The sequence below is a fragment of the Tamandua tetradactyla genome, chromosome 16 (genome assembly GCF_023851605.1).
Source record: "Tamandua tetradactyla isolate mTamTet1 chromosome 16, mTamTet1.pri, whole genome shotgun sequence".
In the NCBI taxonomy this organism is placed as follows: domain Eukaryota; kingdom Metazoa; phylum Chordata; class Mammalia; order Pilosa; family Myrmecophagidae; genus Tamandua; species Tamandua tetradactyla.
Genome location: NC_135342.1, coordinates 68,653,562 through 68,680,822, shown reverse-complemented (window position 1 = coordinate 68,680,822; position 27,261 = coordinate 68,653,562). Strand labels below are relative to the sequence as shown.

The window sequence follows — 27,261 nt, the reverse complement described above, 5'->3', positions numbered from 1 at the left end:
CAAGGGCTCTCGGGAGAGCAGCGGGCGCGGCGTGGCCACAGTGCCCCCTGCTGCCTTGGAGGGAAAAAGGTGACTCTACCGAGCCCCGAGTCTGCAGTCTGGACTCTCTGGGCTCGTTGGACCGATGGAACGTCTGCGGACCTGGGCCCGGCCCGCTGACCTTTAGCCCCCCCAGGCATGGGAAATCCCAGAGCATAGGTCTTCATTTATGTAAGTTGTACCTTTTAAATTTTGCATATATTTGCGTGGTTACTCTATATCCATCTTCCTCACTGCTCCAAAAGTGACCTTTTGTCTTACACCTGTACCCTCAGAGCCCTGCATGAATGGAATTCCCTCCCCTTCTCCCCAGCCCAATATATTCTGTAGTCATCTCTGTATCCTTAAGCCTCTTAACTTGATGGGTGCTTCTTGTGCCTGTAACAGGTGGCCTGCACCTTTCCTAGCACAAACCTGTCTTTCCTTCTCCCTCTTCTGTCAGTAAGGCCGAGAGTGACCCTGGCCCCAAGATGAGCCCACTGTATCCACAGGGCATCAGTCACAGTCACCACAGGCAAGTAGCACCTTTTAATCTCCCCTCACACTACTGTTTCCAAACCTAGCTCTCTTTGGACTTGGGAAAACTGGATTCAGGCCCAGGGCAGGTGCTCCATCATCACTGTTGGTCTTTGGGTCAAGGAAGCAGCAATGACTCTAAATACCTCCTTTCTGACCTAACAACCCCATCTTCATGTCAACAGCTTCAAAGGGAGAGAGGATACAGACCTAAGAAATGGAGAGATTCTACTAGAGGCAGCTCCCCAAGAAAGGGAAAGGAACATTTGTTTCCAGTGAACCTGTAGATCACCTTTTAATAATGCCCCCGCTCCATCTCTCCCAACCTGTTCTCCCTCCACCTCCACAAATATGTCAAGGCAATCCCAGGGGAAAATCCCAAGTTCAGAAGGTCTGAACTTGGACTCAGCAAGAATTGGTCCTTTCAGCCAGGAACCAGCAGCAGCCACAACATTCAACCCACAGAAACCCCAGGAATAAATGTCACACTGGGGAAGGGGAAAACACATGACATCATCAAGTATTGCACATGGTCCTTTTATTCTCTGCAGCAAAAAATGATTCCCTATCTGCAGACCCAGAAGCGTTGGGTCTGCAGAGAACTACACTTGGAGACAGGAGCATGACGATGTTAAATAGCAATCCTGGGGTAGTGGTTTGAGACAGATGGCGCTGATGTTTAGGGCTCAGGACAGAAACGTAAAATGACCCCGAAGTCACAGGACATGACAGTTCCCAGGTTGTATTCCAGTTATCGCTGGGTTAGAAGGATGGACGGGGTTCCTCTGAAGGTCCCAGGGTTCAAATGTCCTTGCAGGTGGAGCACTCCCAGCTGGACGGATGCATCTGGGTGACTGAGAACTGCTTCCAATTGGAAGTCACCCCTCCCCTCAGTTCTTCACATCTCCCAGGCGGAGCTGGGCAAAGGAAGTGGCCAGCTGCAGTGCTTCCTGCAGGCAGCCCACATTCTTGCCTGTGGCCTGGGCAGACACATCTTTGCCACCACCTTTGCCATCCATGAGGCCTGATACCTGCTGCACCCACTCACTGGCCTTCAGGCCCCGATTGGCTGCATTCTGAAAGACAAGGAGAAATGGGAGTCAGCAGAGGATGGGATTGAGAAGGTGATAGAGAGGGGAAGGGAAGGATAGATGAGGGACCCAGATACCCATTCCTGCCTTGAGTGATGATGTAGGCCACTGTCGGAGGCAGAGAGATTATATAGTGGGCACAGGGTTGCAGCTGATGGCCACTGAGTATGTACTCAAGGACACCTAGGTATCAGCTGGTCAGTACGGTGAAACATATTCACCAAAGAGAAGGCCTGAGGGTAAGGGGTGCTGGCAGAGGTGACCAGGAGGCGGGCAGGGAATCAGCTGTCTCTAAGGGGGCGTTACACAAACCTATGTGAGCCTTGGCAGCAAACTGCAAGAATAACTAAACTCCCTCTGAAAAGCTAAAAACAACACTGCCCACTGTAACAGGTTGGGAACAAGGCTGCACGGAGTTCTTACCTGGGGGACTTGACACAAACATGTGATCTTGCCAGCCTCATTATCCACTGTGAAGAGCATGGCAGATGTCTGAGGGGAATGTGTCTTGAAAAGCTTCAAGGCTTCATTCAGAGCCTGTGGGGAACATCTGGTGTCAGGGCATAGCTGGGGGTGGGGGTGGGGAGGAAGTCATACTGTCCTGCAGCAAGTCTGCAAAGCTCAGCAGCCCTCCAAGTGCCATACCCCACCCCGCCTTCCGAGAGCAAGTGCTGGCCCCTGGGAGTCTGTACAGAGAAGGACTGAGTACAGCCCTTGCCCACACTCTGGCTCCATGGTTTGCCTTCCACCTCCAGAAAGTGCTCCTTCCCACCAGAAGCCACAGCTCTGCGGCCATCAGATCTCTCCATGGCTCAGCTAATCTCAATCCCAGGCTGCGGGTCCTCAGGCAATGACTCTACACAGAGCCACAAAGCCTATACTTCAGCCACCAGATGCTGATGAGACTATGAGGGACGGGAACATGCAACAGAACCCGCAGAGCAATGTCTAGACCCCCCCCTGCCCTGAGCATGCCTTGGCCGAGGCGCCGCTCTCCATCTCCAGGATGACAAGAGGCTGGTTGGGGTGGCTGTCAATGAGCTGCTTTGTCTTCTCCAACACCTGCAAGGAACGAAGTCCAGAAGAGAGGCCTTCAGGTCAACAAACTAGACTCAGAAACCCTGAAAGCAGTATTTACAGGCTTTGCTGAGTAAATACATCCTCTTTGCTCCCTTGTAGCTACCAGCACCACCAAGACTCACTCTCTTCTGGACATCAGCCTTGCTAGCCCGGTCTAGATCATCCATGACTTTCTTCAGGGATTTGAGATTCTCCCGCAACTCATCCTTCTGCCACTGAGGGATGACTGCAGTGGCCAGTGCCTGGACCAGAAGAGGAAGACTATTTGAATCTAGACCACAAGGAACTAGAACGTGAGGCTCCAGTCCACCCCTCCTTTCTGTTTTTGAATACCTAAGTCCTTCCCAAATAGTGTCTGGGACAGGGAGAGAGTAAAAAAAAAAAAAGGTTATCTACTGGCCCTGAGACCAGTCACTTTATGAGCACCTGCAACAGCTGTGACAAGCAGGGCTGGAGAGAAAGGGACAGGGTAAAGAGAAGCTGGGAGCCTGTGGAAGACCTGGCCCTTACCAGGCAGTGAACACAGAGCCTGTGATGGGCTCTTTGGGAAGCCCCTAGTATAATAACCACCAGGCAAGCTTGGAAACAGTGGGTACCCATAGCATCTTCCCCAACTCCCTTAATACCAGTGCTCCTTTGTGTTAAGGATGGGCTCTCCTGCTCTCAGCAGTGGGAGCAGGAGGCAGGTATCAGGATGCATGGAGTTTTGCAAGGCTATAGTCTAACAGAAGTCCACCCAAAGCCCCATTCCACTGAGAACCAGAACCTGATTGGCTACAGTGAAAGTTCTTTAAGAACAAGGATATAATGTCTTATTAGACACAGGAACAGCACTAAGCAGCCCTGGTGAAAGGAGAGGAGGGAAGCTGGGAGGGAGGGCAACCCTACCTCACCAAAGTCAGCTATCTCCTTCTGCACATCCTTGTTTGGTGCAGTCTGAGCCTTTACTTTGTCCTCCATGATAGAGAGCAACTTCTTCAAGCTTTCCGCTTTCCTGAGGGCCTGGAAGGGGACAATCAGAACCATAAAATCCAGAGCAGGTAACTTCCAGGTTCACTATTCTGTCTGTAAGCAACTGGGCAAAGCATGGACAACAGATATGGAGCAGCAAACCCTGAGACATCAGAATTTTTCCTTCCTTTACAGAGCAGGTATTTATAGCCTCATGTCTCAGAAAGAAAACACCTTCCTTGTGCCTGTCAGCAGAAAGGCTGGACCATAACTGGGCTTTAGGGGGTGACCAAGAACTTGCAAATCAGGAGCCATTTTCACCCCAAGAATTGATCACCCCTTAGACTTCAGCATCAGTTAGGGACAAGCTACTGTTCCTGCCCCCAAATAACTGTCCCTCTATACCATACATCTCTTACTATCCCTGGGGATACACAGAGACATCCTGAGGACAAAACTATGGCTTACCTCCCAGACATGGATATGTTATGGAGGTAACATATAAAAATATATGTTATGTTACATATATTTTTAAAGATTAAACATAAGAGTAGTGGTGACTTTATTCTGCCACTTAGGAATAACTGGAGGAAATTTGGGTGGGCCGGGAGCACAGTAAATTGTACTTTCAATCCTGACTGTGGCACCTGTGAATTAGCGGACTAAGCCCCTCTCGCCCAGTTAGCTAGGCCAGCCTCATCTACTCACCTTTTGGGCTTCAGCACTTGTAACACCAACAATCCTTCGGATGCCCTTGGCAATAGCTTCTTCACTCACAATCACAAAAGCTCCTGCATGACTTGAATTTTGCAGGTGCCTGAATTGCAAAACAGAAAGTCCAGGATGAAAAGAGCCTGGGAGCCTTTGGCCGGGATGTATAAGCCCTATTTTGTAATCCCTTCCTGGGAAGTTCTCTCAAGGGGTAAAGTGAGTAAAGGTCCTTAATGTTTAAGGGAATTCCGGAATATGGCGCTAGGTAAATGAGCACAAGAGAAGCAGCAGGAAGGGGAAAAGAGAGAAAGCCCAAGTCTGAGGGCATTATCACACTGAGATGCAATCTTTCTGAGCCTGTTGTTGTTTTTTTTTCCCATAAATAACATGGGTTGAATTCACTCTCACTAAGCTGTTGTGAAAATCAAATGAGATAAACATGAAAATAAATTAATTCACATTTTTTGGCCCTCTTTGATAGGATACAAGCATACATATATTCTTATACCCTGGCTCACTGGCTGAAAATGCTGGAGGATTACTTCTAAAATCTTATCACAGCCCCTTCAACAAATAGATTCTATTCTCAAGTTGCTTGGAAAACCTCACACTTAACTCTCACAATCATTCTGTGAGGAAGGTATAAGGTCTCTGAAAACAGTTTCCTGTGTTCTAAAGAACTTCTTACAAATAGGTATTAAGCAGAAGTGGGAATCATTTGAAGGCGCAGTTTAGCCAACCAGAGGGAGGTCTGGCATTTGACCCCCCAGATCCTGAGCCTATCCTGCCCACTGCTCCCCGCCTGCCTAAAAGCTTGCAGGAGGTCCTGGATCTACTGGATAGACTCTGCCATGGCCTTAACAATGTTCTTTCCTCCAGACTTCCGCTGGAAATAGGAAACTCCCCAGGCCACCATGACATTTCCCAAAAGACAACAAGAGCTATGGAGAAATCAAGTTGGCAGAAACAAGTGGCTCTCCCACACCAAACTGGTCCTAACACCATGGCCTGTCTTAGAGGTTCTAAGACAATGGAGTTTCATTCCCTGAAGGGAATTAGGTGAGGATCTCAGGAATGGAAAGAGGCTCAGAACTGGATCAAGAGTTTGATGACATGCCATAGTCTTGCTAAATCCTGAGTTCACACCAGTCTTCTTGTTAAGATCAGTTGAGGGAAAAATAGAAAGCCACTGTGTAGTATTAATGTAGTGTTTTTACTTCCTTCTCCTAAGAAGAACATTTCATCACAAACCTAGGAAATGTTAAGGTCAGACACTGAGGGATCTGATCAGAGCACTAAGATGCTTCTTGGGAATACCATTTGGCTGCTGCATTTTTAAGGACGTCATCTCAACCTTAGAATAACAACAACTGGTCTATCCTATTATCCGCCTCCCTAAAGGGTAAAGGGCAAGCGACTCCATCTACTCCCACTCATTGCAAGGTACTCACGTTCCCCCACAGAACTCAACAGAAGTGAGGGAGCCAGCAGGGCCAGAGGGGTCATCCAGCAGCTCGGAGACTGGAACACCAATGGAGACAACTCGCACAGGGTCAGGATAGGTTTCATCAAACACAGCCCGCAGGCCCTGGATAGCTTTAGCTGCTGCTAGGGGACAATCCTGAGTATAGACAGGCTGCCATGCAAAGAAGAGACAGAAAAAAAGCTGGGGAGGATCTTCTTTGGGGGTCTAGTAGGAAGCAGTAGGGAGAATGTGTTCTTGCAGGCAGGACCTTGGATTTCCAACCCCAGCTCTGCCAATCATGGCCCTGAGCCTTCTGAAATAATGCACCACATGTAAAGTCAAGGGGACCAAGGTAGGGTTTTTCAACCATTTTGCTATGTGGACACGCTATAGTAAAACAGACATAACTAAAGGAACTTAGCTTGTCCTGAAGAGAGGGTAGAGCAAAGACCTACCCAGCTTTAAGGAAATTGATGTGCAAGACAGAATATGTACAATGGAGTGAGAGCATCGAAATTGCTGAGGCTCCGAGGATACAAAGTGATGGTACCTGGAGTGAGCTCCATGACCCAAAAAGCTTAGACTTCATCCAACCTACCTTGGCTGCCTCTATCATCTCATTAGCAATTGCTTCTGCCTTTTTGATCTGTTGGGTAGACATGGCTCCCTTGGCAGTGAAGTCAAACCGAAGGCGATCAGGAGCAACCAGTGAGCCTCTCTGGTCAGCTTCCCCAAGCACCGAGCGCAGGGCAAAGTTCAGAATGTGGGTAGCTGTGTGGTTGCTCATGACAGGTCTCCGTCGGGGCTGTAAAGGGTAGAGCTGGCTAGTGTACAGGGCTGTAACAGACTGCTGGTTGTTCCCCAATACCTGTTCTCTCCTTCTCAAATATTAGAATTTTTAGTTGGACACGTGGCTATCCAGAATAAAGAATACATTTCCCAGCTTCCCTTACAGCTAAGTGTGGGTAAGTAACTGAGTTCTGGTGAATGGGTTGTGAGCAAAAGTGATCTGTATAGCTACTGCTTGGAACAGAGGTTGGCAAATTACAGCCTTCAGGCCAAATCTGGCCCATTGTCTGTTTATATAAATAAAGTTTTATTAAAACACAACCACACCCCTTTGTTTATACATTGTCTATGGCTACTTTCACACTACAATAACAGATTTGAATAGTTGTGATGACAGAGGCCGTGTGTTCCATGAAGCCAAAAATATTCACTATCTAGCCCTTCACAAAAAATATTTGCCAACCTCTGGCCTAGAAATAGATCTAATAGTTACCTTCTTGGATCATGAAGACAAGAGTAACACCCCAGTACCAACAATGGAAAAACAATCAAGAAAAAGCTGAGCCCTATGACTTTATGGGACAGACCGTCGGTATCAGCTTGAACTGTAAGGGGAGAAGTACATTTCTTGTTTTAAGCTACTGTTACTTTGGAGCTCTGCCACATGCAACAGAACCTATTTCTTAACTAATGAAGGATCCTTGGCTCCTGAGATTAACCTGGAGAAAAACAATCCATGTAAACACATCTATGGGATCTCAACTGAAATCACTGTGGTCTAAAGTGGGAACATAGAGATTTAGCTCTCAGTTACATACTCAAAATCCAAATACACCAACATTTACACTGCATTCTACTTATAATTTCATTTAGTAGTAACAATGATGGAGCAATTTAAAGCCAAAGAAGGAAATGATTACTAACCAGATCCAGTGCTGGCCAGCATAATGCAACTCACCTCATCAATAAACAGCCGGACCTGATCCCCTACTTTTAGGCTGCCATAAATCGTTCCTATGTGGAGCACATATCCTCCTCGCACCTGAGCATTTTTCACTGTAAACTCAGTTTTCTAAGAGGGATTAAGAAGAGAAGGGGGAAAATATATACATATATAAATACACATACATACGTATATATTCAAATTGTCTAAGACTCTCCTTAATGGGGTGTATGTGTATGCATTTATACCATTATACACACCCAACCACCATTACATATACACACACACACACACACTATTATGTATACCATTTATTTTATATGTAAGTATACAGACATATAGATACACACCATTAAAGAGTCTGAGAAAATTTGAAAACCACCCTAAGAAAATCAGAAGCCCAAGGAGACTGCAGCTCATCCAAGATCATAAATTCAGAGCTGGCAGAGCTACAGGTTGAGTCTTCTATGTCTCCCTCTCAGGGAGGGGCCTCTCCTTATTCACAAAGAAAGCACACAGGAACCAAGGGTCAGCCTATGTATCCTGACTGCAGGGATATTGCTACAAGGGTACCTATGGCTGTGAAAGCAACACAGCCAAGAAGCAGCCCCCTTGTCTTCAGAAACACTGATCATGGGACACTACCCAAAGATATCTGTATCTGCTCCCCAAGTCTCACAGAATAATGAGAAGCAAGAAACGCTACCCCAGTCCAAGCCTGGCCCTTTGTTAGATGACCCACCCCCACCCCCCACCTCCTCAGCTAACAAGAAAGAAATGTTGTTGACTCACATCTTCACTGCTGTCATCAACCTTCACCAGGTAGCCTTCATCATAAATCTGCCCTCCTTGCTCAGCATAGAAACAGGTCTTGTCCAGCACCACTCCACACTCTTGGCCTGTGCACACTTCTTCCACAAACATCTTATCCCTGCGCAGAGCTACCACTGTAGCCACTGCACTCTCAAACACTGCTCAGTAAAAGACGCACAGAAGGGGAAAACTGGGTCAATGGCTTCATTCACACATTCTTAGCTTTTTTTGTTGTTGTTGTTGGATTCTATTTCTTAAACTCTCCTTAGGTCCTAATTGTCTAGTTTTATTTTGGAAGCAAGCCCATTAGAATCATGAAAAGGCTTAGGATACTGATTTTACACCCAAGTATGCAACACCAAGTAGGGTGACCAACTATTCTAATTTTCCTGGGACTGAGAGATTTCCTGGGAGACAGGACTTTCAGTGTTAAACTAAGGACAGTTTGACACCCTAACTCTGAGCTATGGAACAGAAACTCAGTAAAAGTGATTAGCAGATCTTTAGGAGCAGGGATTGAAAATTCCCTGCCTCAAGTTCAATTCACAAAGAATGTATTCATTTTGTAGGTTTGCCTGGATAGATTTAGATTTTTGTTGTTTGCGTTTTGTTTTTGCTGGAGGACAAAAGAAACAAAGCAGTATATCTTTTGTTTCTTCAAAGGACATTCCTATAAATGTTTTTGTAACTTCCTGTAATATGAACATATCTTATAAGATTAAAAGTCATACCATTTTACACAGTACAACTACAAAGCCCTGCAGGAGAGGCTGTCATAGATATACTGGGTACTTAACTCTTCAGACTCATTTCTCAAAAGAATCCCCTGCCCCCCCCCCAAAAAAGAAAGAAACCCCCAGTGTTAGAGGACAGAAGGAACACAATAACGAACCATAGCTACCACTGGAGTCTGAATAGTAATCATATTTTGGGGAATCGTCTGTGGCCTCCAGACCCATTGCCCGGAGTTCTTCAATAGCATAAATATCCAACATGATGAGGTCTTCTCCTCCAGCTCCCTTGCCCTGTGATTTCAGCTGCCAGTAAAATAATTAGGAATAAGTTACCCTAAAGTCAGAAAAAAGAATTCTGAAGAACTCAAAATGGATAAAATATGACCAATGTAAACCTCTAGGGCAGATTTCTCAAACTGGATACTATTGTCATTTTGAACCAAATAATTCCTTGCTGTAGCGGGCCATCCTGTGCTTTAGGCACTGGTTATTGAGCAGTTGTGACAACCAAAATGTCTCCAGACATTGCCAAACATCCTCCAGGGTGGGTGAAATCATCCCCAGCTGAGAACAACTAGTCTAGGGAAAAACAGAATTGCAACTCTTGCTTCCTTTTCAGCCAAGCCATGCCTTGGTAGACACTGGGTTTCCTCCTCACTCCCCCAATTCTTTACCTGGGCCAGTTTTCTCTCCTCTTCAAAGCCATCCATATCTACAACCAGGCCCTTCTCCTCAGCAATCAGGCCAGTGAGATCCACTGGGAAGCCATAGGTGTCATAAAGAAGCCATGCAGTGTCACCTGCACAGCACAAAGGAGTTGAGTTAGAATGAATGCTTCAAGTCCCTGTCTTTACCATACCAAATTGTTCCCAAGAGGATATTGGATGTGACAGTAGGGATTAAAGAAATAGGGCAAGCTTGTTATTAGTCTCGTGTGCTCTTTTGGAAATGACTTGGAAGAAGCACAAGGAACTCTCAGGAAAATTCTGCTTCTTGATCTGTGTTTATTTTGTGAAAATTCTTCAAGCTGTCCCATTATACATATAAAAATAAATATATATATTTAACTTCAATAAAAAATATTTTACAAATCTCTTGGAATTAATTTTCCCTTCTGGTGAAAATAAAGCAAGTTACAAGTAGTACATACTGTATGTTCTCATTTTTGCTTGAAAATATACACAAGATAAACATATATTTGTAATGTGAATAGAAGAAGTCCCTAATAATTATATGCCAAACACTTGAGACTTGTTACCTCTGGGAAGTTAGTTTGGGAAAAGGGATTTTTTTTTTCGGAATTGTTTGAATATTTTACCACAATGATGTATTACTTTCATAATTGTCTATAAATTCTATTTTACACAGAAAGCAGTTTTAACCAACCTAAAGGTATGTGCTGAGACAGACTAGAGACACTGGCCATTTTTGTCGGGGGGAGGGAGAAAGGGCTTGCCTTTCCCAGAAAGATGAAAATTACCTAGATAAAGAAAGAAACAAATTGGTCCTTACCAGGAATGGTCTTGCTGTCTCCCAGGCTCTGAATTTTCCTGTCCAGAATGCGACGTCCTCTACTGAGAGTCTTGAGAAATTGTACTTCTTCTTCATTAATGATGTCCTTTACCATATCTGGGTCCTTCTTTAGCTCAGGAAATGCATCTCCCTGACAAAGGGGAAACAGAGATGCGGGACCTGATGAAGCCAGAGTCTGACTATTCCATGACTCCTCATCAATAGTTCACTATGTCCAGCCCTATCTATCCCTCTTAAAGTATTTACTTTAGCACAGAAGACGTAAGCAGGGAAGTGTACCTACCAGGGACTGGACGACAACATCTACTAAAGTAGCAAAGAAACCCCTGCTGGCATTGAGTTTCTCATGGGAGTAGCGAACAGCCCGGCGGAGAATCCGTCTCAGCACATACCTGTAAGAGGCAGAACCTAGTCCTCTGCTAGACAGCATTTCCCGCTCAGTGTTTGCACTGGGTGCTTTGGAAGTATACCCAAAGCAACACAACCAACTTTTTAGTTTCTCCCTCAGAGACTTTCTTTTATCCTAAGCCTGAAGGTCGACAACATTAATTCCAGCATAAAACTCAGTAACATATCCCAAATATGAAACAAGGATCACCTAAGATAATCCTAGTTTGTTTTCCTTCCACAGTCTACTGACCCAGAGAGAAGGCAAGAAGCACGAAACAGATGACAAACCTGAAACCCCTAACTCCAGGCCCTGCCTGTCAGTAACAAACTTTCCTGGGACTGGTCAATCCAAGCCTAGATCCCCCTGCCCTACCAGTTGCATTTAGACAACCATAAATATAATCTTATCATCTTGTCCTTAAATAGCAAAGAAATACAGTGGCTATTCTTTAATGTGAGCTGAAACTCTTTTTATCCCTAAAAGAAAGAAAGGAATCCCTCCAACTACCCAGAAGATAGATAAAACAATAATAAAGAATGGCTTTAGGTTCCAGGGTCACGAAAAGCATGCGTCAGCCCTAACGCTGCCCAGGGTGTTAACATACTTACCCCCGCCCTGTATTGTCAGGCCTGCCACCATCAGCCAGTGCCACAGTGATAGTCCGAGCATGGTCAGCCAGCACCCGGTAGGCCATATCAATCCCATCGGCATCATCAGCACCAACTTTCCCAGTATATGGCCGAGCACCTGTGCCCTACACATAAAAGCCAGGACGCAGCTCATTAGGAAGCAGTCATTCTGGTTCCACCTTGCCTGGAGGGTCCTAGAGGATTGAGGGAGCATTAGCAAAAAGGAGCACCCTCTTGTCAGATTCTCTAACCCAGAGAAGGTGTCAGTAATGGCAGTGAAGAGCTCCAGCCAGTCCCCCTATATGCCACACATCATAGTATATTGTGCCAAAAGCCTGATGTTGCTGCCAAAGAGGCAAATGGTCACAGATACCCTTGGTTGAGAAAGCATATTGTTATTTTATCTCTGACAACACTGCTAAGAGTCCAGTCTGTAAATCTCAACAGAGATCTGCAATGTTTGTGAAAGGACCAGTACCTTCTGAATGGCTTCAAAGTAAGGGACAAAAAGGTCAGTATCATAGTTGGACATCTTATTCTGCAGCACAGATACCAATCGCTCCAGGCCCATTCCTGTGTCGATGCTTTTCTTGGGAAGAGGTTTCAGAATGCCATCTGTTTCCCTACATGACCCAGAGAAAAAGAGCATGTTAAAACAGGACTCAGGCTGCCACCTCTCCAGTCTCTGCTGGTTAAAACTCATTTAAATAGCAATTTGCAAGCTATTTCTGAATACGACTATTTGCCATTTGCTTCTGCCTGTTTGATAGTAGGAGGGGAGAGGTGGGAGGAAGGGGTAGAGAAGTACTCTGGGGTCCATCTAAAGTAAGGTAAGCTTCAAGGAAATCAGTTTCAAAACAGCAGTACAAATTACAGAAGAATGACATTACAGTTGTGGGCCTCAGAAAAGAATAAGCCAGTGGTAGAGTTCGCCCTGCCATGCCACGAGACCCAGGTTCGATTCCTGGTGCCTACCCATACAAAAGAAAAAAAAAAAAGAATAGACCCAGCTCTGTCCCCAGAGCTCAGAGGTAAAATTCAGGGGATAACATTTACCATAGCCTTTTTTTTTTGGGGGGGGGGGGGGGAATAGTGGTATATGGTCTGGGAATTGAACCTGGGTCTCCCACATGGAAGGTGAACATTCTACCACTGAACCACCAGTGCACCCTGCGAGGAGTAACATTTAAAGAAATGTGCCATTAGATCCTGGGAAGCCTTTGAGTGACTGCTTCAGCACTGCTTCACTATCCCCAGAGAGGAGGATGAGATGAGGGCCTCCAGCTGGGAACACAGCCAGGCAGCTCTGAGTCCCTCTTTCTCTACTCGGTTCAACGAAACGTATAGCTCCTAGCAGGAATGGAACAGGACCACAAGGCCACCTGTTATACTGGATGAACACCAGGTTCCAAATCTCCAGCACATTGGGGTCATCCTGGTTGACGAGGTGGGCGGCGTCCCGACCACCAATCCGGTCATAGTGGATCTCACTGCAGGGACCACATGGGCCCGTGTCACCCATCTCCCAGAAGTTATCCTTCATGTTGCCAGGGAGGATCTTGGTGTCATCCAGCCTGCACAGAGGGGACACAGGGTGGGGAAGATAAACCCAATGATAGCCACTGACAAGGATTCAGCCTTACATCCATCACAAAAGAGCATCTTTTTTGTGATGTGCACACACTAAATTGATTGTATGCCAAGTATAGAAAGAATGTGTGTAAAGATTTCTCAATAGAAAAGAAAAGAAAAGGGAAAAAAAAGCATCTTAATGAAATTCTAAAAAGTCCCACTGGCAATCACCAACACTAAGCCTGCATACAAATTCTGCTGAAGCGCAGAATTTGATTCTTCTCAAGAGTGACTACAATGGAATACAAATGTATGAATGTATGAATGTATAATGATATAGCTTTTGCAATGTGACTATGTGATTGTGAAAACCTTGTGTCTGATGCTCCTTTCATCTACGGTATGGACAGATGAGTAAAAAGTATGGATTAAAAATAAAGAATGGGGGAATAAATGTTAAAAACAAATTGAGGGGCGGGCCGCGGTGGCTCAGCGGGCAAAGTGCTTGCCTGCTATGCCGGAGGACCTCGGTTCGATTCCCGGCCCCAGCCCATGTAACAAAAACGGAGAAACAGAATACAATAAAACAAGAAAATGTTTAAAAATGTTTCCCTTTCTTCCTTCCTTTCTTCCTTCTATCCTTCCTTCCTTCTCTCTGTCTTTCCTTTTAAAAAAAAAAAAAAAAACAAACAAATTGAGTAGATTGAAATACTAGTGATCAATGAAAGGGTGTGGTAAGGGGTATAGAAAAAAAATAGGGGGAACAAAGGTTAAAATATTTGGGTAGATGGAAATATTAGTGGTCAATGGCAGGGAGGTGTAAGGGGCATGGTATGTATGAAAGTTTTTTCTTTTTTCTTTTTATTTCTTTTTCTGGAGTGATCCAAATGTTCGAAGCGATGATCATGGTGATGAATATACTACCATGTGATGATACTGTGAGCCACTGATTGTACCCCATGTATGAAATGTTTGTATGTTGAGAATATTTGTGTTTCATGTTGTTTTGGTTTGTCAATTAAAATTAAATAAAATTAAAAAAAAAAAAGAACAAGGATCAAGATTAGTACTTCAGTTTCACATGTGTTACTACCCAAAATGTCCAATTAAACTTAGACCATAGAATCTAAGTAAGTAGAGATTTCAGACCAAATAAAAGGATTAGCTATATTGGAATGAACAGAGAAGCAACATACTGCTTCCGAGTAGACTAAAAAGCTATGTACCAAAATAAAAACAAAACAAAAAAAGCCACGCACCAAGAACAAAAGAGTTAAATAGTAAGAACAAGAAATTGAGACAAAGACACGGGCACCCCTGCTGTCTCTAGAATACAGCGCACCAACACTCAGATTTCCCTCATATGCAGCACTTCATGAATTCTATTAAGTTTGAAACACAGACCACATAAAATTCACCTATTATGTTAGCTTTTATGCTACACGATTATACTTTGTAAGTTTATTACATTTAAGAAAATTTCCTTTTTCCTAGTCCTGCTTGACACCATTTACAAGTTCTTAAGAAATAAAATTGTTTTATATGAAGATTCCCATTATGTTGAAATACACATGCACACATATATAGGGCTACAGGGATACTTCTAAAGGCCTGGAAGAGTATACACTGCATGTAACATATTAACATTGATTAATCTTAAGGACCTTCCATTTCCCATTTTCTGTGTTTCTACGTAGTTCGAATGCCTTACAATGTAGGCATAATCTTTTTTTAATTTTTAAGTTTTTAAATTTTTAAAAAAAAATATGACAACAAAGAAACACAAACATTCTTAACATATGATCATTCCGTTCTACATATATAATCTGTAATTCACATCATCACATAGTTGCACATTCATCATCATGATCATTTCTTAGAACATTTGCATCAATTCAGAAAAAGAAATAAACAGAAAAAAAATTCATACATACCATACCCCTTACCCCTCCCCTTCACCGATCACTAGCATTTCAATCTACTAAATTTATTTTAACATTTGTTCCCCCTATTATTTATTTATTTTTAATCCATATGTTTTACTTGTCCATTGATAAGGTAGACAAAAGGAGCATCACAAACAAAGCTCTCACAACCACACAGTCACACTGCGACAGCCATATCATCATACAGTTATCTTCAAGAAACATGGCCACCGGAGCACAGCTCCACATTTTCAGGCAGTTCCCTCCAGCCTCTCCATTACATCTTGACTAACAAGGTGATATCTGTTTAATGCATAAGAATAACCTCCAGGATAACCTCTCGACTCTGTTTGGAATCTCTCAGCCACTGACACTTTATTTTGTCTCATTTCACTCTTCTCCCTTTTGGTCAAGAAGATTTTCTCAGTCCCTTGATACTGAGTTCCAGCTTATTCTAGCATTTCTGTCCCACACTGCCAGGAAGGTCCACACTCCTGGGAGTCATGTCCCACATAGAGAGGGGGAGAGCAGTGAGTTTGCCTGCTATGCTGGCCGAGAGAAGCCACTTCTGAGCAAGAGAAGAGGCTCTCTTGGGGGTGACTCGTAGGCCTAATTTTAAGTAGGCTTAGCCTATCCTTTGCAGGATTAAGTTTCATATGAACAAACCCCAAAATTGGAGGCTCAGCCTATTGCTTTGGCTGTCCCCACTGCCTGTGAGAGAATCGAGAATTCTCCACTTGGGGAAGTTGAATTCCCGCCCCCCCCCCCCACCATTCCCCCTAGGGGACTCTGCAAATACTGCCCTACTCACTGTTAAAATTGCTCTGGGATTTATTTTGAGCATCACTCTGGACAAACCAACAAAATCTCATGCCCTACACAAGGTTCCAAGTACTATGGTGTTCGATTAAGCTGTCCATATAAGTTATTTTAGGAAATGCATTAGTCAAAATATAAATTTTGTACCAAATAAACATTTTTTGCTTGTCTCACACATACGTTCAAGTTTTAAAATATTAATTACCATGTATTTTCAACACCCTGCATTACTGACATTCCTTTGTTCTTCCTCATGCAAAAACATTTTTAAATTTGCACATTTAGTCACGATCATTATACACTCTAGGCATTCCTAGGTTATACCATCTCAGTCTTTATTGTCTATCTTTCCTTCTGATTTCATTTGTGTTCCCAGGCCTCCTCCCTCTCTCATTCTCATATTCAGCTTCATTCAGTGTTCTAACATTATTGTATTGCAATTAGGTAGTATTGTGCTATCCATTCCTGAATTTTTTAAATCAGTCCTGTTGCACAATCTGTATCCCTTCAGCTCCAATTATCCAATATCTACCGTATTTCTATCTCCTGATGGTCTCTGTTACCAACTGAAATTCTCCAAGTTCATTCGCTAATGTCAGTTCATATCAGTGAGACTGTACAGTATTTGTCCTTTCGTTTCTGGCTAATCTCACTCAGCATAATGTCCTCAAGGTCCATCCATGTTGTTACATGCTTCATGACTTTATTCTGTCTTACAGCACCATAATATTCCCTCATATGTATACAACACAGCTTGCTTAGCCACTGGTCTGTTGATGGACATTTTGGCTGTTTCCATCTCTTGGCAACTATAAATAATGCTGTTATAAACATTGGTGTGCAAATATCCGTTTGTGTTCTTGCCCTCATGTCCTCTGAGTAGATACCTAGCAAAGGTATTGTTGGATCATATGGCAACTCTAAACTTAGCTTCTTGAGGAACCACCACACTGCCTTCCACAGCAGTTGTACCATTTGACATTCCCACCAACAGTGGATAGATGTGCCTCTTTCTCCACATCCTCTCCAGCACTTGTCGTTTTCTGTTTTATTGATAATGGCCATTCTGGTGGGTGTGAGATATCTCATTGTGGTTTTGATGTGCATTTCCCTAATAGCCAGGGAAGTTGTGCATCTTTTCATGTGCCTTTTGGCCATTTGTATTTTCTCTTCTGAGAAGTGTCTGTTCATGTCTCTTGCCCATTTTGTAATTGGGTTATTTGTCTTTTTGTTGTTGAGTTAACAATCTCTTTATATATTCTGGATACTAGACCCTTATCTGATATATCATTTTCAAATATTGTCTCCCATTGTGTAGCCTGTGATTTTACTTTCTTAACAAAGATCTTTGATGCATAAAAGTGTTTAATTTTGAGAAGTTCCCATTTCTTTCTTTCTTTCTTCAATGCTTGTGCTTTGGGTGTAAGTTCTAGGAAACTGCCTCCTATTATAAGGTTGATAAGATATTTCCCTGCATTTTCTTCTAAAAGTTTTATGGTCTTACAGCTAATGTTTAGGTCTTTGATCCATGTTGAGTTAATTTTTGTATAGGGTGTGAGATATGGATCCTCTTCCCATGCATTATTTTCACAAGCCCCCCAGAAAAGGACATAAAAAGCAAAAATGTGAGAGATACTTCTGTGTTGGCTTTCAACAACAGAATGATCCGTCATATGTACTAAGAAGCAATGAATGCACCAAAGGATAATTATCCCGAGTCACTACCACCTCTGTCTCAAAATGCATACCTAAAAATGGGAAATGTCAGGCGGGTCACAGTGGCTCAGCAGGCAGAGTTCTTGCCTGCCATGCCAGAGACCCAGGTTTGCCTCCTGGTGCCTGCCTATGCAAAAGAAAAAAAAAAGGGAAATATCAATGTATTCCAAGTCATAAGACTCCATCCTGGCACTGAGTTTAGTAATCATTTTAGTCATCCATACTCACAACAAGTCAGTTCCATTCTTACCCCAAATTCTGCCAGATCTGTTTGCACTCCAGATCTGGTTCTAAGCCAGCTGCTTCATCCCCACCAAAGTACGTAACATAAAGTCTTTCCACAGGAATGCCAAACTCTTGGGTGAGAAGTTCCAGAGCCATCTTACATGCCAATTCCTACAAAAAAGACAAAAAGAAGTATGTGGAATAGGGCCAAACCAAAATCTATTTAGTATGAGTACAAAAAGTTTGGATCCAGCAGCACAGACTTAAAACTACAATATCTGCACTAAAAATCCAACCAAAGTCAAGATCAAATTATTCAAGAAACCCAAACGTAACCTGAAATCATCAAATTATAAATACTACTTCTAGAAAGAGTTAGAATTAATACATTTCTTCACTCCTTAATCTCCTAGCTGATGATCTTTCATATTTTAAAAGAAGTAAATTTGAACCCATTTCCCTTCATGACAATGACCATTTTGCACAAAACTTCATGGTTCCCCTGCTTTGAGCTTACCTTGAAGTAATCTCCAAAAGACCAGGAGCCCAACATCTCAAAGAAGGTGTGATGATAGACATCCTTGCCCACATCATCCAGGTCATTGTGCTTGCCCCCTGCCCGGATGCATTTCTGAGTATTGGCAGCTCTGCTCAGCTTTGCCATAGGGTGAGATGGGTCAATGGTGTTCAGGAAGATTGGTTTGAACTAAAAAAAAAAAAAAAAGAAGAAGAAGGGGCTCGTTTCAACTTTTAAAGAGCTGCTGGTATGTCAGGGGGTCACATGTTGACGGGAAGAAAACACTCAACAAACCATTCAGTTCCTGATTTAATTAGCCTGGAATATAGAAACTTATCAGAAGCAGTAGCCTTGTGGGGCTGAAGCAGAGACACCCTATCTTGGAGCAGCTTCTCCCTGGCTCTAGCTCCCCAATGCTTCACAATACACCAGTGACACCATCCACACTGGGGAAAGGTCTGCTGGATCTGAGATAACTGCCAAAGATTGATGCAACAAAACCTGTGCTTCCTCATAAGTCACTGATGCTCAGCGCTTACATCATCTTTCTGGGAAAAAAAAAAGTCTAAAAATAGACTTATTCCCTTGGTAGTAAAGGTAATGAGGAAGAAAAACCTTTAAGACAGATCAAGGAAGTAAAATCAGCATGACTTGGTGACTGGATATGTAGGGAGATGATCTAACTCAGTCTGGGGCCTATGGAGTTATATTTTGATGTGTCACTCTTATTTATATAACTTTGCCTTATCATTTCCACTAAACCCATGTAGTCCACTTCAGTAACAACTAGCCACTTATGACTATTTTAATTAAAATTAAATAAAATTAATGTCAAATGGTACAACCACTGTGGAAGGCAGTTTGGCGGTTCCTCAAAAAGCTGAATATAGAATTGCCATACGACCCAGCAATACCATTTCTGGGTATCTACTCAAAGGACTTAAGGGCAAAGACACAAACGGACATTTGCACACCAATGTTTATAGCAGCGTTATTTACAATTGCAAAGAGATGGAAACAGCCAAAATGTCCATCAACAGAAGAATGGCTAAATAAACTGTGGTATATACATACGATGGAATATTATGCAGCTTTAAGACAGGATAAACTTATGAAGCATGTAATAACATGGATGGACCTAGAGAACATTATGCTGAGTGAGTCTAGCCAAAAACTAAAGGACAAATACTGTATGGTCCCACTGATGTGAACGGACATTCGAGAATAAACTTGGAATATGTCACTGGTAACAGAGTCCAGCAGGAGGTAGAAACAGGGTAAGATAATGGGTAATTGGAGCTGAAGAGATACAGACTGTGCAACAGGACTAGATACAAAAACTCAAAAATGGACAGCACAATAATACCTAATTGTAAAGTAATCATGTTAAAACACTGAATGAAGCTGCATCTAAGCTATAGGTTTTTTTGTGTGTTTTTTTTTTTTTACTATTATTATTACTTTTATTTCTTTTATCTATATTAACATTCTATATCTTTGTCTGGTGTGTCGCTAGTTCTTCTAAACCGATGCAAATGTACTAAGAAACGATGATCATGCATCTATGTGATGATGTTAAGAATTACTGATTGCATATGTAGAATGGTATGATTTCTAAATGTTGGGTTAATTTCTTTTTTTTTTCCGTTAATTAATAAAAAAAAAAAAGAAAAAAAAGAAAAATCATTAGAAAATTAAAAAAAAAAAAGCTGTTAAAAGGCAAAACCTAAAGGTTTCCCGTGATACCTATCCACAGACTGGTCGAGTCTCTCACCTCTTGGGAATGCAAACCCCAAACCAAGAACATTTAGAGCATTACACTCTGGGAATGCCAAAGGGCGGGCTAAGTACTGCTTTTATTTATTTATTCATTTTATTTTATTTTATTTTATTTTATTTGAATGGACAGGAACCTGGAATCGAACCCGGGTCTCCGGCATGGCAGGCAAGAAATCTGCCACTGAGCCACTGTCGCACCATCCCCAAGTACTGCTTTTAAAGGCTGGCAATCAAATGGTTCTGAGCCACAAAGCTTACTTCGACCCATTACCTGGGGCTCTGAGGTCAGCTAAAAGTGCAACCCCTTTCCCCCGTAATGGTTTTCACCCCCACCACCAAAGCCAAACCCATTGTGGTGCCTGCTCTACCCACAAGGTCTGCTTCCAGGGCTTTTCTGATAAGCCCTCAAGGTCACTCTGCAAACCAGACCTTGAGTCTTCCAACCAGACCCATCTCCAACAATGCATTTACTAAGTGCTTTCTGTATACAAGCACTGTCCAGAGATCTTCACATACCGCTCACTCACCACTGAAAAGTGAGCCTCAGGCACTGTTAGCATTTGTAAAAAGCAAATGCCAACAACCTGAACCTCAGGTGACCCGTGGTGGGAAGCCAGAGCCCAAGCTGCACTCTCAGGGCTGGCGGTTTCTTCTACCCACCTTCCACCCCCTCACTGTCCAGATAAGAAGAGGGGTCTCAGATCTGCTGAAGTATTTCTAACAATGGACACCTATTGTATAAGAATCCAATTGCCCCAGTGTTATAATGGGTCTCTATGGTATGGGTAAAGTTTCTATACAAACAAGAAAAATGATCTATATCGAACTACTTAAGATGGAGGGATGGTGATTTGTGCTTGGAAAGGGGTGAAAAAACCAAGTGTGGCTTTGGTGATAACATTTGAGACGCTGATGCCAAAAATGCGTATGAGGACCTAGAATAAAATTTTTCATGAAAATTGAAAAAAAAAAAAAATTAAATAAAATTAAAAATTCAGTTCCTTGGTCACCCTATCCACATTTCTACTATTCAATAATTACATATGGCTGCTGGCTACATACTGGGCAGAAGAGACACAGAACACTTCGGTCACTGAAAGCTCTATTAGATAGCTCTGCACTAGATCATGCATTCCTTGAAAGCAAAAACTATCTTACTTGTCTCTATATGTCTGGCACCTAGCACATTACGAGGAAAAGGTACTTTGAATTGTAAAAAAAAAAATAATAATCGTATCAAGACGTTTCTGACTAAAAGGTAACAAAGGCATAAAGGTTAAAGAACAAAACTGCCAGGCTTAAAATATATGCTCCAGCCCTTACTAGCCATGGGAGCTTCGGCAACTGAATTGAGTTTTCAGTGTCTCAGTTTCCTCATCTGGACGGAGGGATGATAGCTAAGTGACGGGTGTACATAGTAGAGTGAGTGATACCTGCAAAAGATAGAACATGCCTGGGACACAGTAAGTGTTATTACATGCATGTTAACAGTTGCTATTATTAAGAGAATGTGTATAAACACTGATACTTGTACCAAATACAGCATCAGCTCATATGGAAGGAGGCAAAGTCTGTGTCCAAGTATGCCTGAATAAAATAGAATCTTCCAGTGTTCCAAAAAAACTCATCTCTTTAAAAGAGTTCACCTAAAATTTCTGCCCCCAATTCCCGGTAATATCCATAGGACTCACACATAACTGAGAACATTTTTAATAATTTTACAATTAATGTCATACAAGGTAGAAAATGTTTCCACTGTCTCTTTCCATGCCAGAAAAGAGAGCTGAGAGGAAAGACTGTCAACTTATTCCAGAGCAAGGGGGTCACACGGGTTCCCACTGTTCTGAAGGTGGGCTGATCCTCCAGGCTCGGCAGGGCACCAAGAAAACCAGGAAAGCCTGAGAGAGGGCCATCTAACCCGAATCCACTTCCAGTCAAGGATCAGCTGGGTCTGTATTTTTCAAAGTCATAGGCATATTGAAAAATTACACTTCAAGTACTTTTATAAACTTGTGATTCTCCCAATACTTCATGAGAAAAACCTTTTCTCTAGCAACAAAACCTTCAAATATTTTTTATATTTCAAACGCTCCAAACATAAATCCTACTAACCACCACTGTTCCTTCAGTAGTGGATCTAGACCAGCACTGGCAGCAGCAGTTTCAAGAAAGGCATTAAAAACAACAACAACAACATAAAAAAAACTGGGCATTCCCTAGAATGGGAATGAAAGAAAAGCTCTGAAAAGAATACTGAGGAACTGACATTTTAGGAAGGAAAAAACAAGGATAATGAAAAGCTGAAGAAGAATCACAATAGCTGAGTTAACAAGTCTCTCCAGAGTTGGCAAGATTAATCAAACCTCTGATTCTAAGTACAGCTTCGGGGAAAAGTTACAAGTTGACCATAGACTAGAGGACGGGCTATATTTTTCTTGAGAGGCACTGAAGCCTTCTCCATGGGTTTCAGGGCTTCAAGACTTATTTTAACTATTTACATACTACCAATAGCTTAGAAAATACTAAACAAGTTGTTTAATTAATATTAATATGCTGATTAATATTTAATGTCAATATAAAATCTTGAAATAGTTCATGTCTGAGTACCTACTGTGTACTGAATACTGTGCTCAACATTGTTTATGCATTCCCTTGTATATTTCTCACTACAGTCTAAAGGCAGGAACTATTATTATTCCTTATTGCATAAATGAAGAAACTGAGGTTTAAGTTCTCTAATGATCACATAAGTGACAGACAGACTGGGATTGTCTCTCACTCCAGGGTCTGTGCTTTTACTGCTGTTCTGCTGTCTCCTATGCGAACGCACGGTCAAGAGAAAAGGAAAAAACCTTACCTGGTTCATGCCTGCATTGGCAAAGAGTAAAGTGGGATCATCCAACGGGATGGTGGCAGACGAGTGAACATAGGTGTGCTCATTTCTCTTGAAGAAATCTATAAATCGCTCCCGGATTTCACTCGCAGTTAGAGTCGAGTCCATCCTGCAAGCCACCCCACAAACTAACCAAAGAAAGAAATGAAGTAAAATTAGGGAACTGGAACTAAGAGAAGAGGCATTACATAAGAGTTTCTGCTTCTCAAGCCAAGTGAAAGCTGCACACCAAAAAGCTGTTTGATCCCAAAACTTCTTGTGTTGTAACGTTCAAGGCTAAAATAATCATCATCAAAGCGAAATATGCTGTACCAGCAGACAGAAGTCTGTGGGTTTTTCCTTCCTATTCCAACCTGAATAGGTAAGAGTAGTTCCATATACCAACACACCAAGTAGGGTACAAAGTTGGTTGCTCATTCATTCATTCATTCCACAAATAGGTATTGAGCATCCATTCACTCTATGCCAGGCCTGAGGCAGGAATCAGGAAATGGGGATAAGGTCCTCACAGTCTTTACAGCCCAGTAAAGAAGCCCCCTGGAAAAGGAGAGGAGGCTCAGGAAACCCTGGTGCCAGCCCTAGCTCCAAGTACTTGAGGAAGTCACTTCACTCCTGTATAGCCTATTCCACCACCTCCAAAAGGAAGAGACATGCCAGATGATATCTAAAGACGCTTCAAGCTCTGAGTTAATCAATATGACTAGAACAAAGTTGCAGTATATTCAAAACCAGGGTTTCTAGGCGGAGGGCCAGTCTGTACAAGGGACTGCCTACAAGAGCAAGTCGTACCTACCTCTACCTAAGCACCCCCAGAATCACAACTGGTCAACTGTTGCCTTCCCGGCCATAGGAATGAGAATGTTGTAGTGACACTGAGGAGGCAGAATTTGATGAATGAGTGAAAGAGAAAGGGAATCAGAAGAGAGGGAAATTAGGAAATAAACTTTACACTTAAAGAGCTCATTAACATATACTACAATTTTTCTAAGAGACAGACGGGGGAGAAAGGACAGGTTTTGGTGGAGGCTACTGATCACTGCCTTGGTGCTATAATGCATTGCAGCACTGGGTAGCTAGAGAAATAGAAGCCATCTCATTCACATTATCTAGAAACTTCTAGAATTCTAGACCCAACTCTAACCTTGAATAAGTTACTTTGTCCTGAGTTTGTTTTCTTTTCTGCAAAAAAGTAATAATATCTTCCCTGCCTGCTCCACTGGATGTTGGGAGGATTCAAAGTCATCCTGTATTTGGAAACAATTAGTAAAATGGAAAGCACTAAACAGAATGGATAAAGTTACTTTAAGACACTTAGCTCAAAGTTTTCTTCATTCTTTATCATGAAGATACAATAAAGAAACAGATGTACACAGTGCACACAAGTGAACATGAGACCCTGACTCTCAGATTTGTATGTAACCACAATTTCAATTGATTCATTCACAACTCAATCAATTCACTACACAAACAAAAGCCCTGTGGACAAAAAGATGTTGAAACAGTGGCTGGGAGAGCCAAAGAACTGATTAAAATTCCTCAGATGGAGACTTTGTGTTTACGCTGAGGGAAGGCTAGAATTTTTAGAAACCTCCTATCACATTCTTCCTCATCCCTTTATGGTCAAGGCTCTCAATATAGGCAACAAAATGAATTTACAGTAGTGTAATGGACTGAGCAGCAACATCCTATCTGTTTTAGAGAGTTGTTCCTCCTCTCAGTAGGCTATCTGAGGTAAATAAGTAGTTAAATTCCAAAAGGTACATGAATTTTCAACTTACCATCATTCATTCAATATAGAACATATTATGTGCTAGGAACCAAGATGAGTAGCAGGGTCTTATACTCAATGGGAAGAGAGTCATATTCAGAAATAATTGCAGTGTTGTGTGAAAGGACCAATATAATGACTCTCAGCCTAATGGAAGATAGCACTGTTAAAAGCTGTGTCTCCACCACCATCACCACCACTCATTTATTTATCCAATATAAATATACTGGAAGGCTATATGAGATACAGAAGCAGCATGTAGCGGAAGTAGACTCCATCTCCCAGCAAAAGTTGTAAAGGTCTCAGGTACCTTAAATCACACTGGCTTTTGGGTTTAGCTTCCAGCCACAGGGCCTTTCAACATGCTCCTTCCTTTGTCACTTAAGCTGTCTGTCCCACTTTCTACTGCTTTCCCTTTCCCCAGTTAATTTCTCATTTTCATATTGAGGGTCACGTTCATGACCCAACTTGGCCAGGTGATAATGCCCACTTGTCTGGTCAAGCAAGCACTGGCCTGTTGCTGTGAGGACATCCCATGAACTAAATCATGAGCAGGATGGCTGCATCCACAGTTGATGACATGTGCAATCAGCTAACGGAAGGGCCCTTTGCAATGAGTGACTCTTAATCTAATCACCGAAGGCTTTTCAGGAGGATTCAGAAGAGAAAATCCCTCTTTCTGCTTCAGCCAGCCTGCCTCTTCTGAGAATTCGTTGAGGACCCTCATTGGAGCTGCCAGCTCAGGGCCTGCCCTACAGATTTTGAACTCTTAAATTCCCCAGTCACGTGAGACACTTATATGACTCTCATATTTACAGATACCTCCTGTTGGTTCTGTTTCTCTAGAGAACCCTAGCTAATACAGAAGACTTTCCATTCTAAAACAGGTCCCCCCCCCCCCCCCCCATTTTACTGTCTCAGCGCTCCAGGTGTCTCCCCTTCACAAGTTCAACATGCTTATTTAAGGTCCACCTCCCCCATCAGGCTGTGCCTTCCATCCCAGTAGACATCATGACCGCTTTTTGGGCATCATTACGGTATATCCTCAGTGTCTAGCACAGTGGTTGCTAAAAGATTTCTTATTCATGCGCTCTGAATTAACTCACAGGCTTCACAGCACCCTAGAAATGCACGCTATGTCAAGTATGACGGGGCAGGGAAAGTTGTTCCAGGGGAGTCTGGATCGGTTTCAATTATTTAGCTAGTATTAAGGCATAGGAACAGCTCACAGCAGAAATCCATCCATCCTGACCACCCGTGCCCTCATACCCCACCTTAAGGGAGTAAAAACAGAGGACATAAAACCTCAGCCTCGGTGGGTATCACTGGCACCGTGTCCTCCCAAGGTTTCACTCCTGAGAAGGCCGCGCCAGGGGACCGAGAAGAAGCCGGGGGAGACCCAATCGGCTGTCCCCGCTCGCGCTCCGACCTGACCGCGTTCCCCAGGCGTCTCGGGGCCTGGCCCAGGGGCCGATTACGGCTGCCGCGCTTCCTCCCAGAGATCCGGGCCCTAGCCGGGGTCTCCGAGACCCGCCTGCTTCTCCCTAGGGTCGCAGTCCCTACCTTCCGCTCCAAAGTCCACTGCTCCCTCAGAAGCGCAGCAGCATGGGACCCAGGATACCGGCCACAACCCGCCCCACCCCGTCCAATCAGAGCCCGCGGGGTTCGCCGCGCCGTATCCTACGAGATTTTATTCGTCAGTGTATATGCCAATCAAACTGAGCACAAATCAGCTCACTTGTCGGCCTCTGGGGGGCGGCTCTAAATAGGCTGATGCAATGGCTGGGAAAGAAGCAACTAGAGTGCATCACGTGATAGGTTTGGCCTCGGGGTCCTTGAGGCCGCCATTTTGACTTCCGTAAGGAGACCCTAATAGTTGACATGACTAGTAAGAGAAAACGGTGATACCTGTTTGTTTGTTTTTTTGGAGGGGCGGCGGTGCATGGTCCTGAAATTGAACCCGGGTCTCAGGCATAGAAGGCGAACATTCTACCACCGAACCACCCGTGCCCCCTGGTGATATGTGTTTGGTAGAGGTTTAGTTGTGTTCATTTTAGTTGCAAAATGATAAAGGAGACCTCAAAGATTATATCATGTTGTGTGCATGGTACACCAGTCCTAAGGCCCTGGATTTAGTGTGGAAGAAGTAATTGTTGGACAACTGAGTTAACATTTAGTCCTCTTTTTGTCTTTGGAATAGTTAATATTTACATTTGAGGCATTGTGTTTAACATTTCACATAGTTTATTTCACCTAGTTCTTAATTTGTATCAAGCAGGTCAACTGGCATCCTGCTTTTACATATGAGGAAAATGTCTTGCCTAAGTTCACATTGGGAGTAAATTGCAGAACCAGGATTTGT

At 43.1% G+C, this 27,261-nt stretch overlaps 1 protein-coding gene across 2 annotated transcripts; it reads right to left on the bottom strand.

Moving 5' to 3' along the window:
- Nucleotides 1-1,076: 1,076 nt before the first annotated feature.
- Nucleotides 1,077-26,564, bottom strand: AARS1 (alanyl-tRNA synthetase 1). 2 transcript variants are annotated; one of them, XM_077133008.1, is made up of 21 exons: nt 26,463-26,564; nt 23,096-23,259; nt 18,460-18,648; nt 17,968-18,113; nt 13,068-13,259; nt 12,164-12,308; nt 11,665-11,810; nt 10,949-11,057; nt 10,645-10,795; nt 9,807-9,931; nt 9,291-9,435; nt 8,378-8,556; nt 7,601-7,714; nt 6,452-6,658; nt 5,840-6,024; nt 4,386-4,494; nt 3,615-3,728; nt 2,849-2,968; nt 2,622-2,708; nt 2,070-2,183; nt 1,077-1,631 (listed from the first exon to the last, which is right to left on the bottom strand). In XM_077133008.1, exons 2-21 carry the CDS (start codon nt 23,237-23,239, stop codon nt 1,446-1,448), a joined length of 2,907 nt encoding a protein of 968 aa, XP_076989123.1. In that variant the 5' UTR covers nt 23,240-23,259; nt 26,463-26,564; the 3' UTR covers nt 1,077-1,445. The 2 variants fall into 2 exon arrangements, with proteins under 2 accessions (XP_076989123.1, XP_076989124.1); XM_077133009.1 differs by lacking the exon at nt 26,463-26,564 and adding an exon at nt 26,205-26,409.
- Between the last annotated feature and the right edge of the window lie 697 nt (nt 26,565-27,261).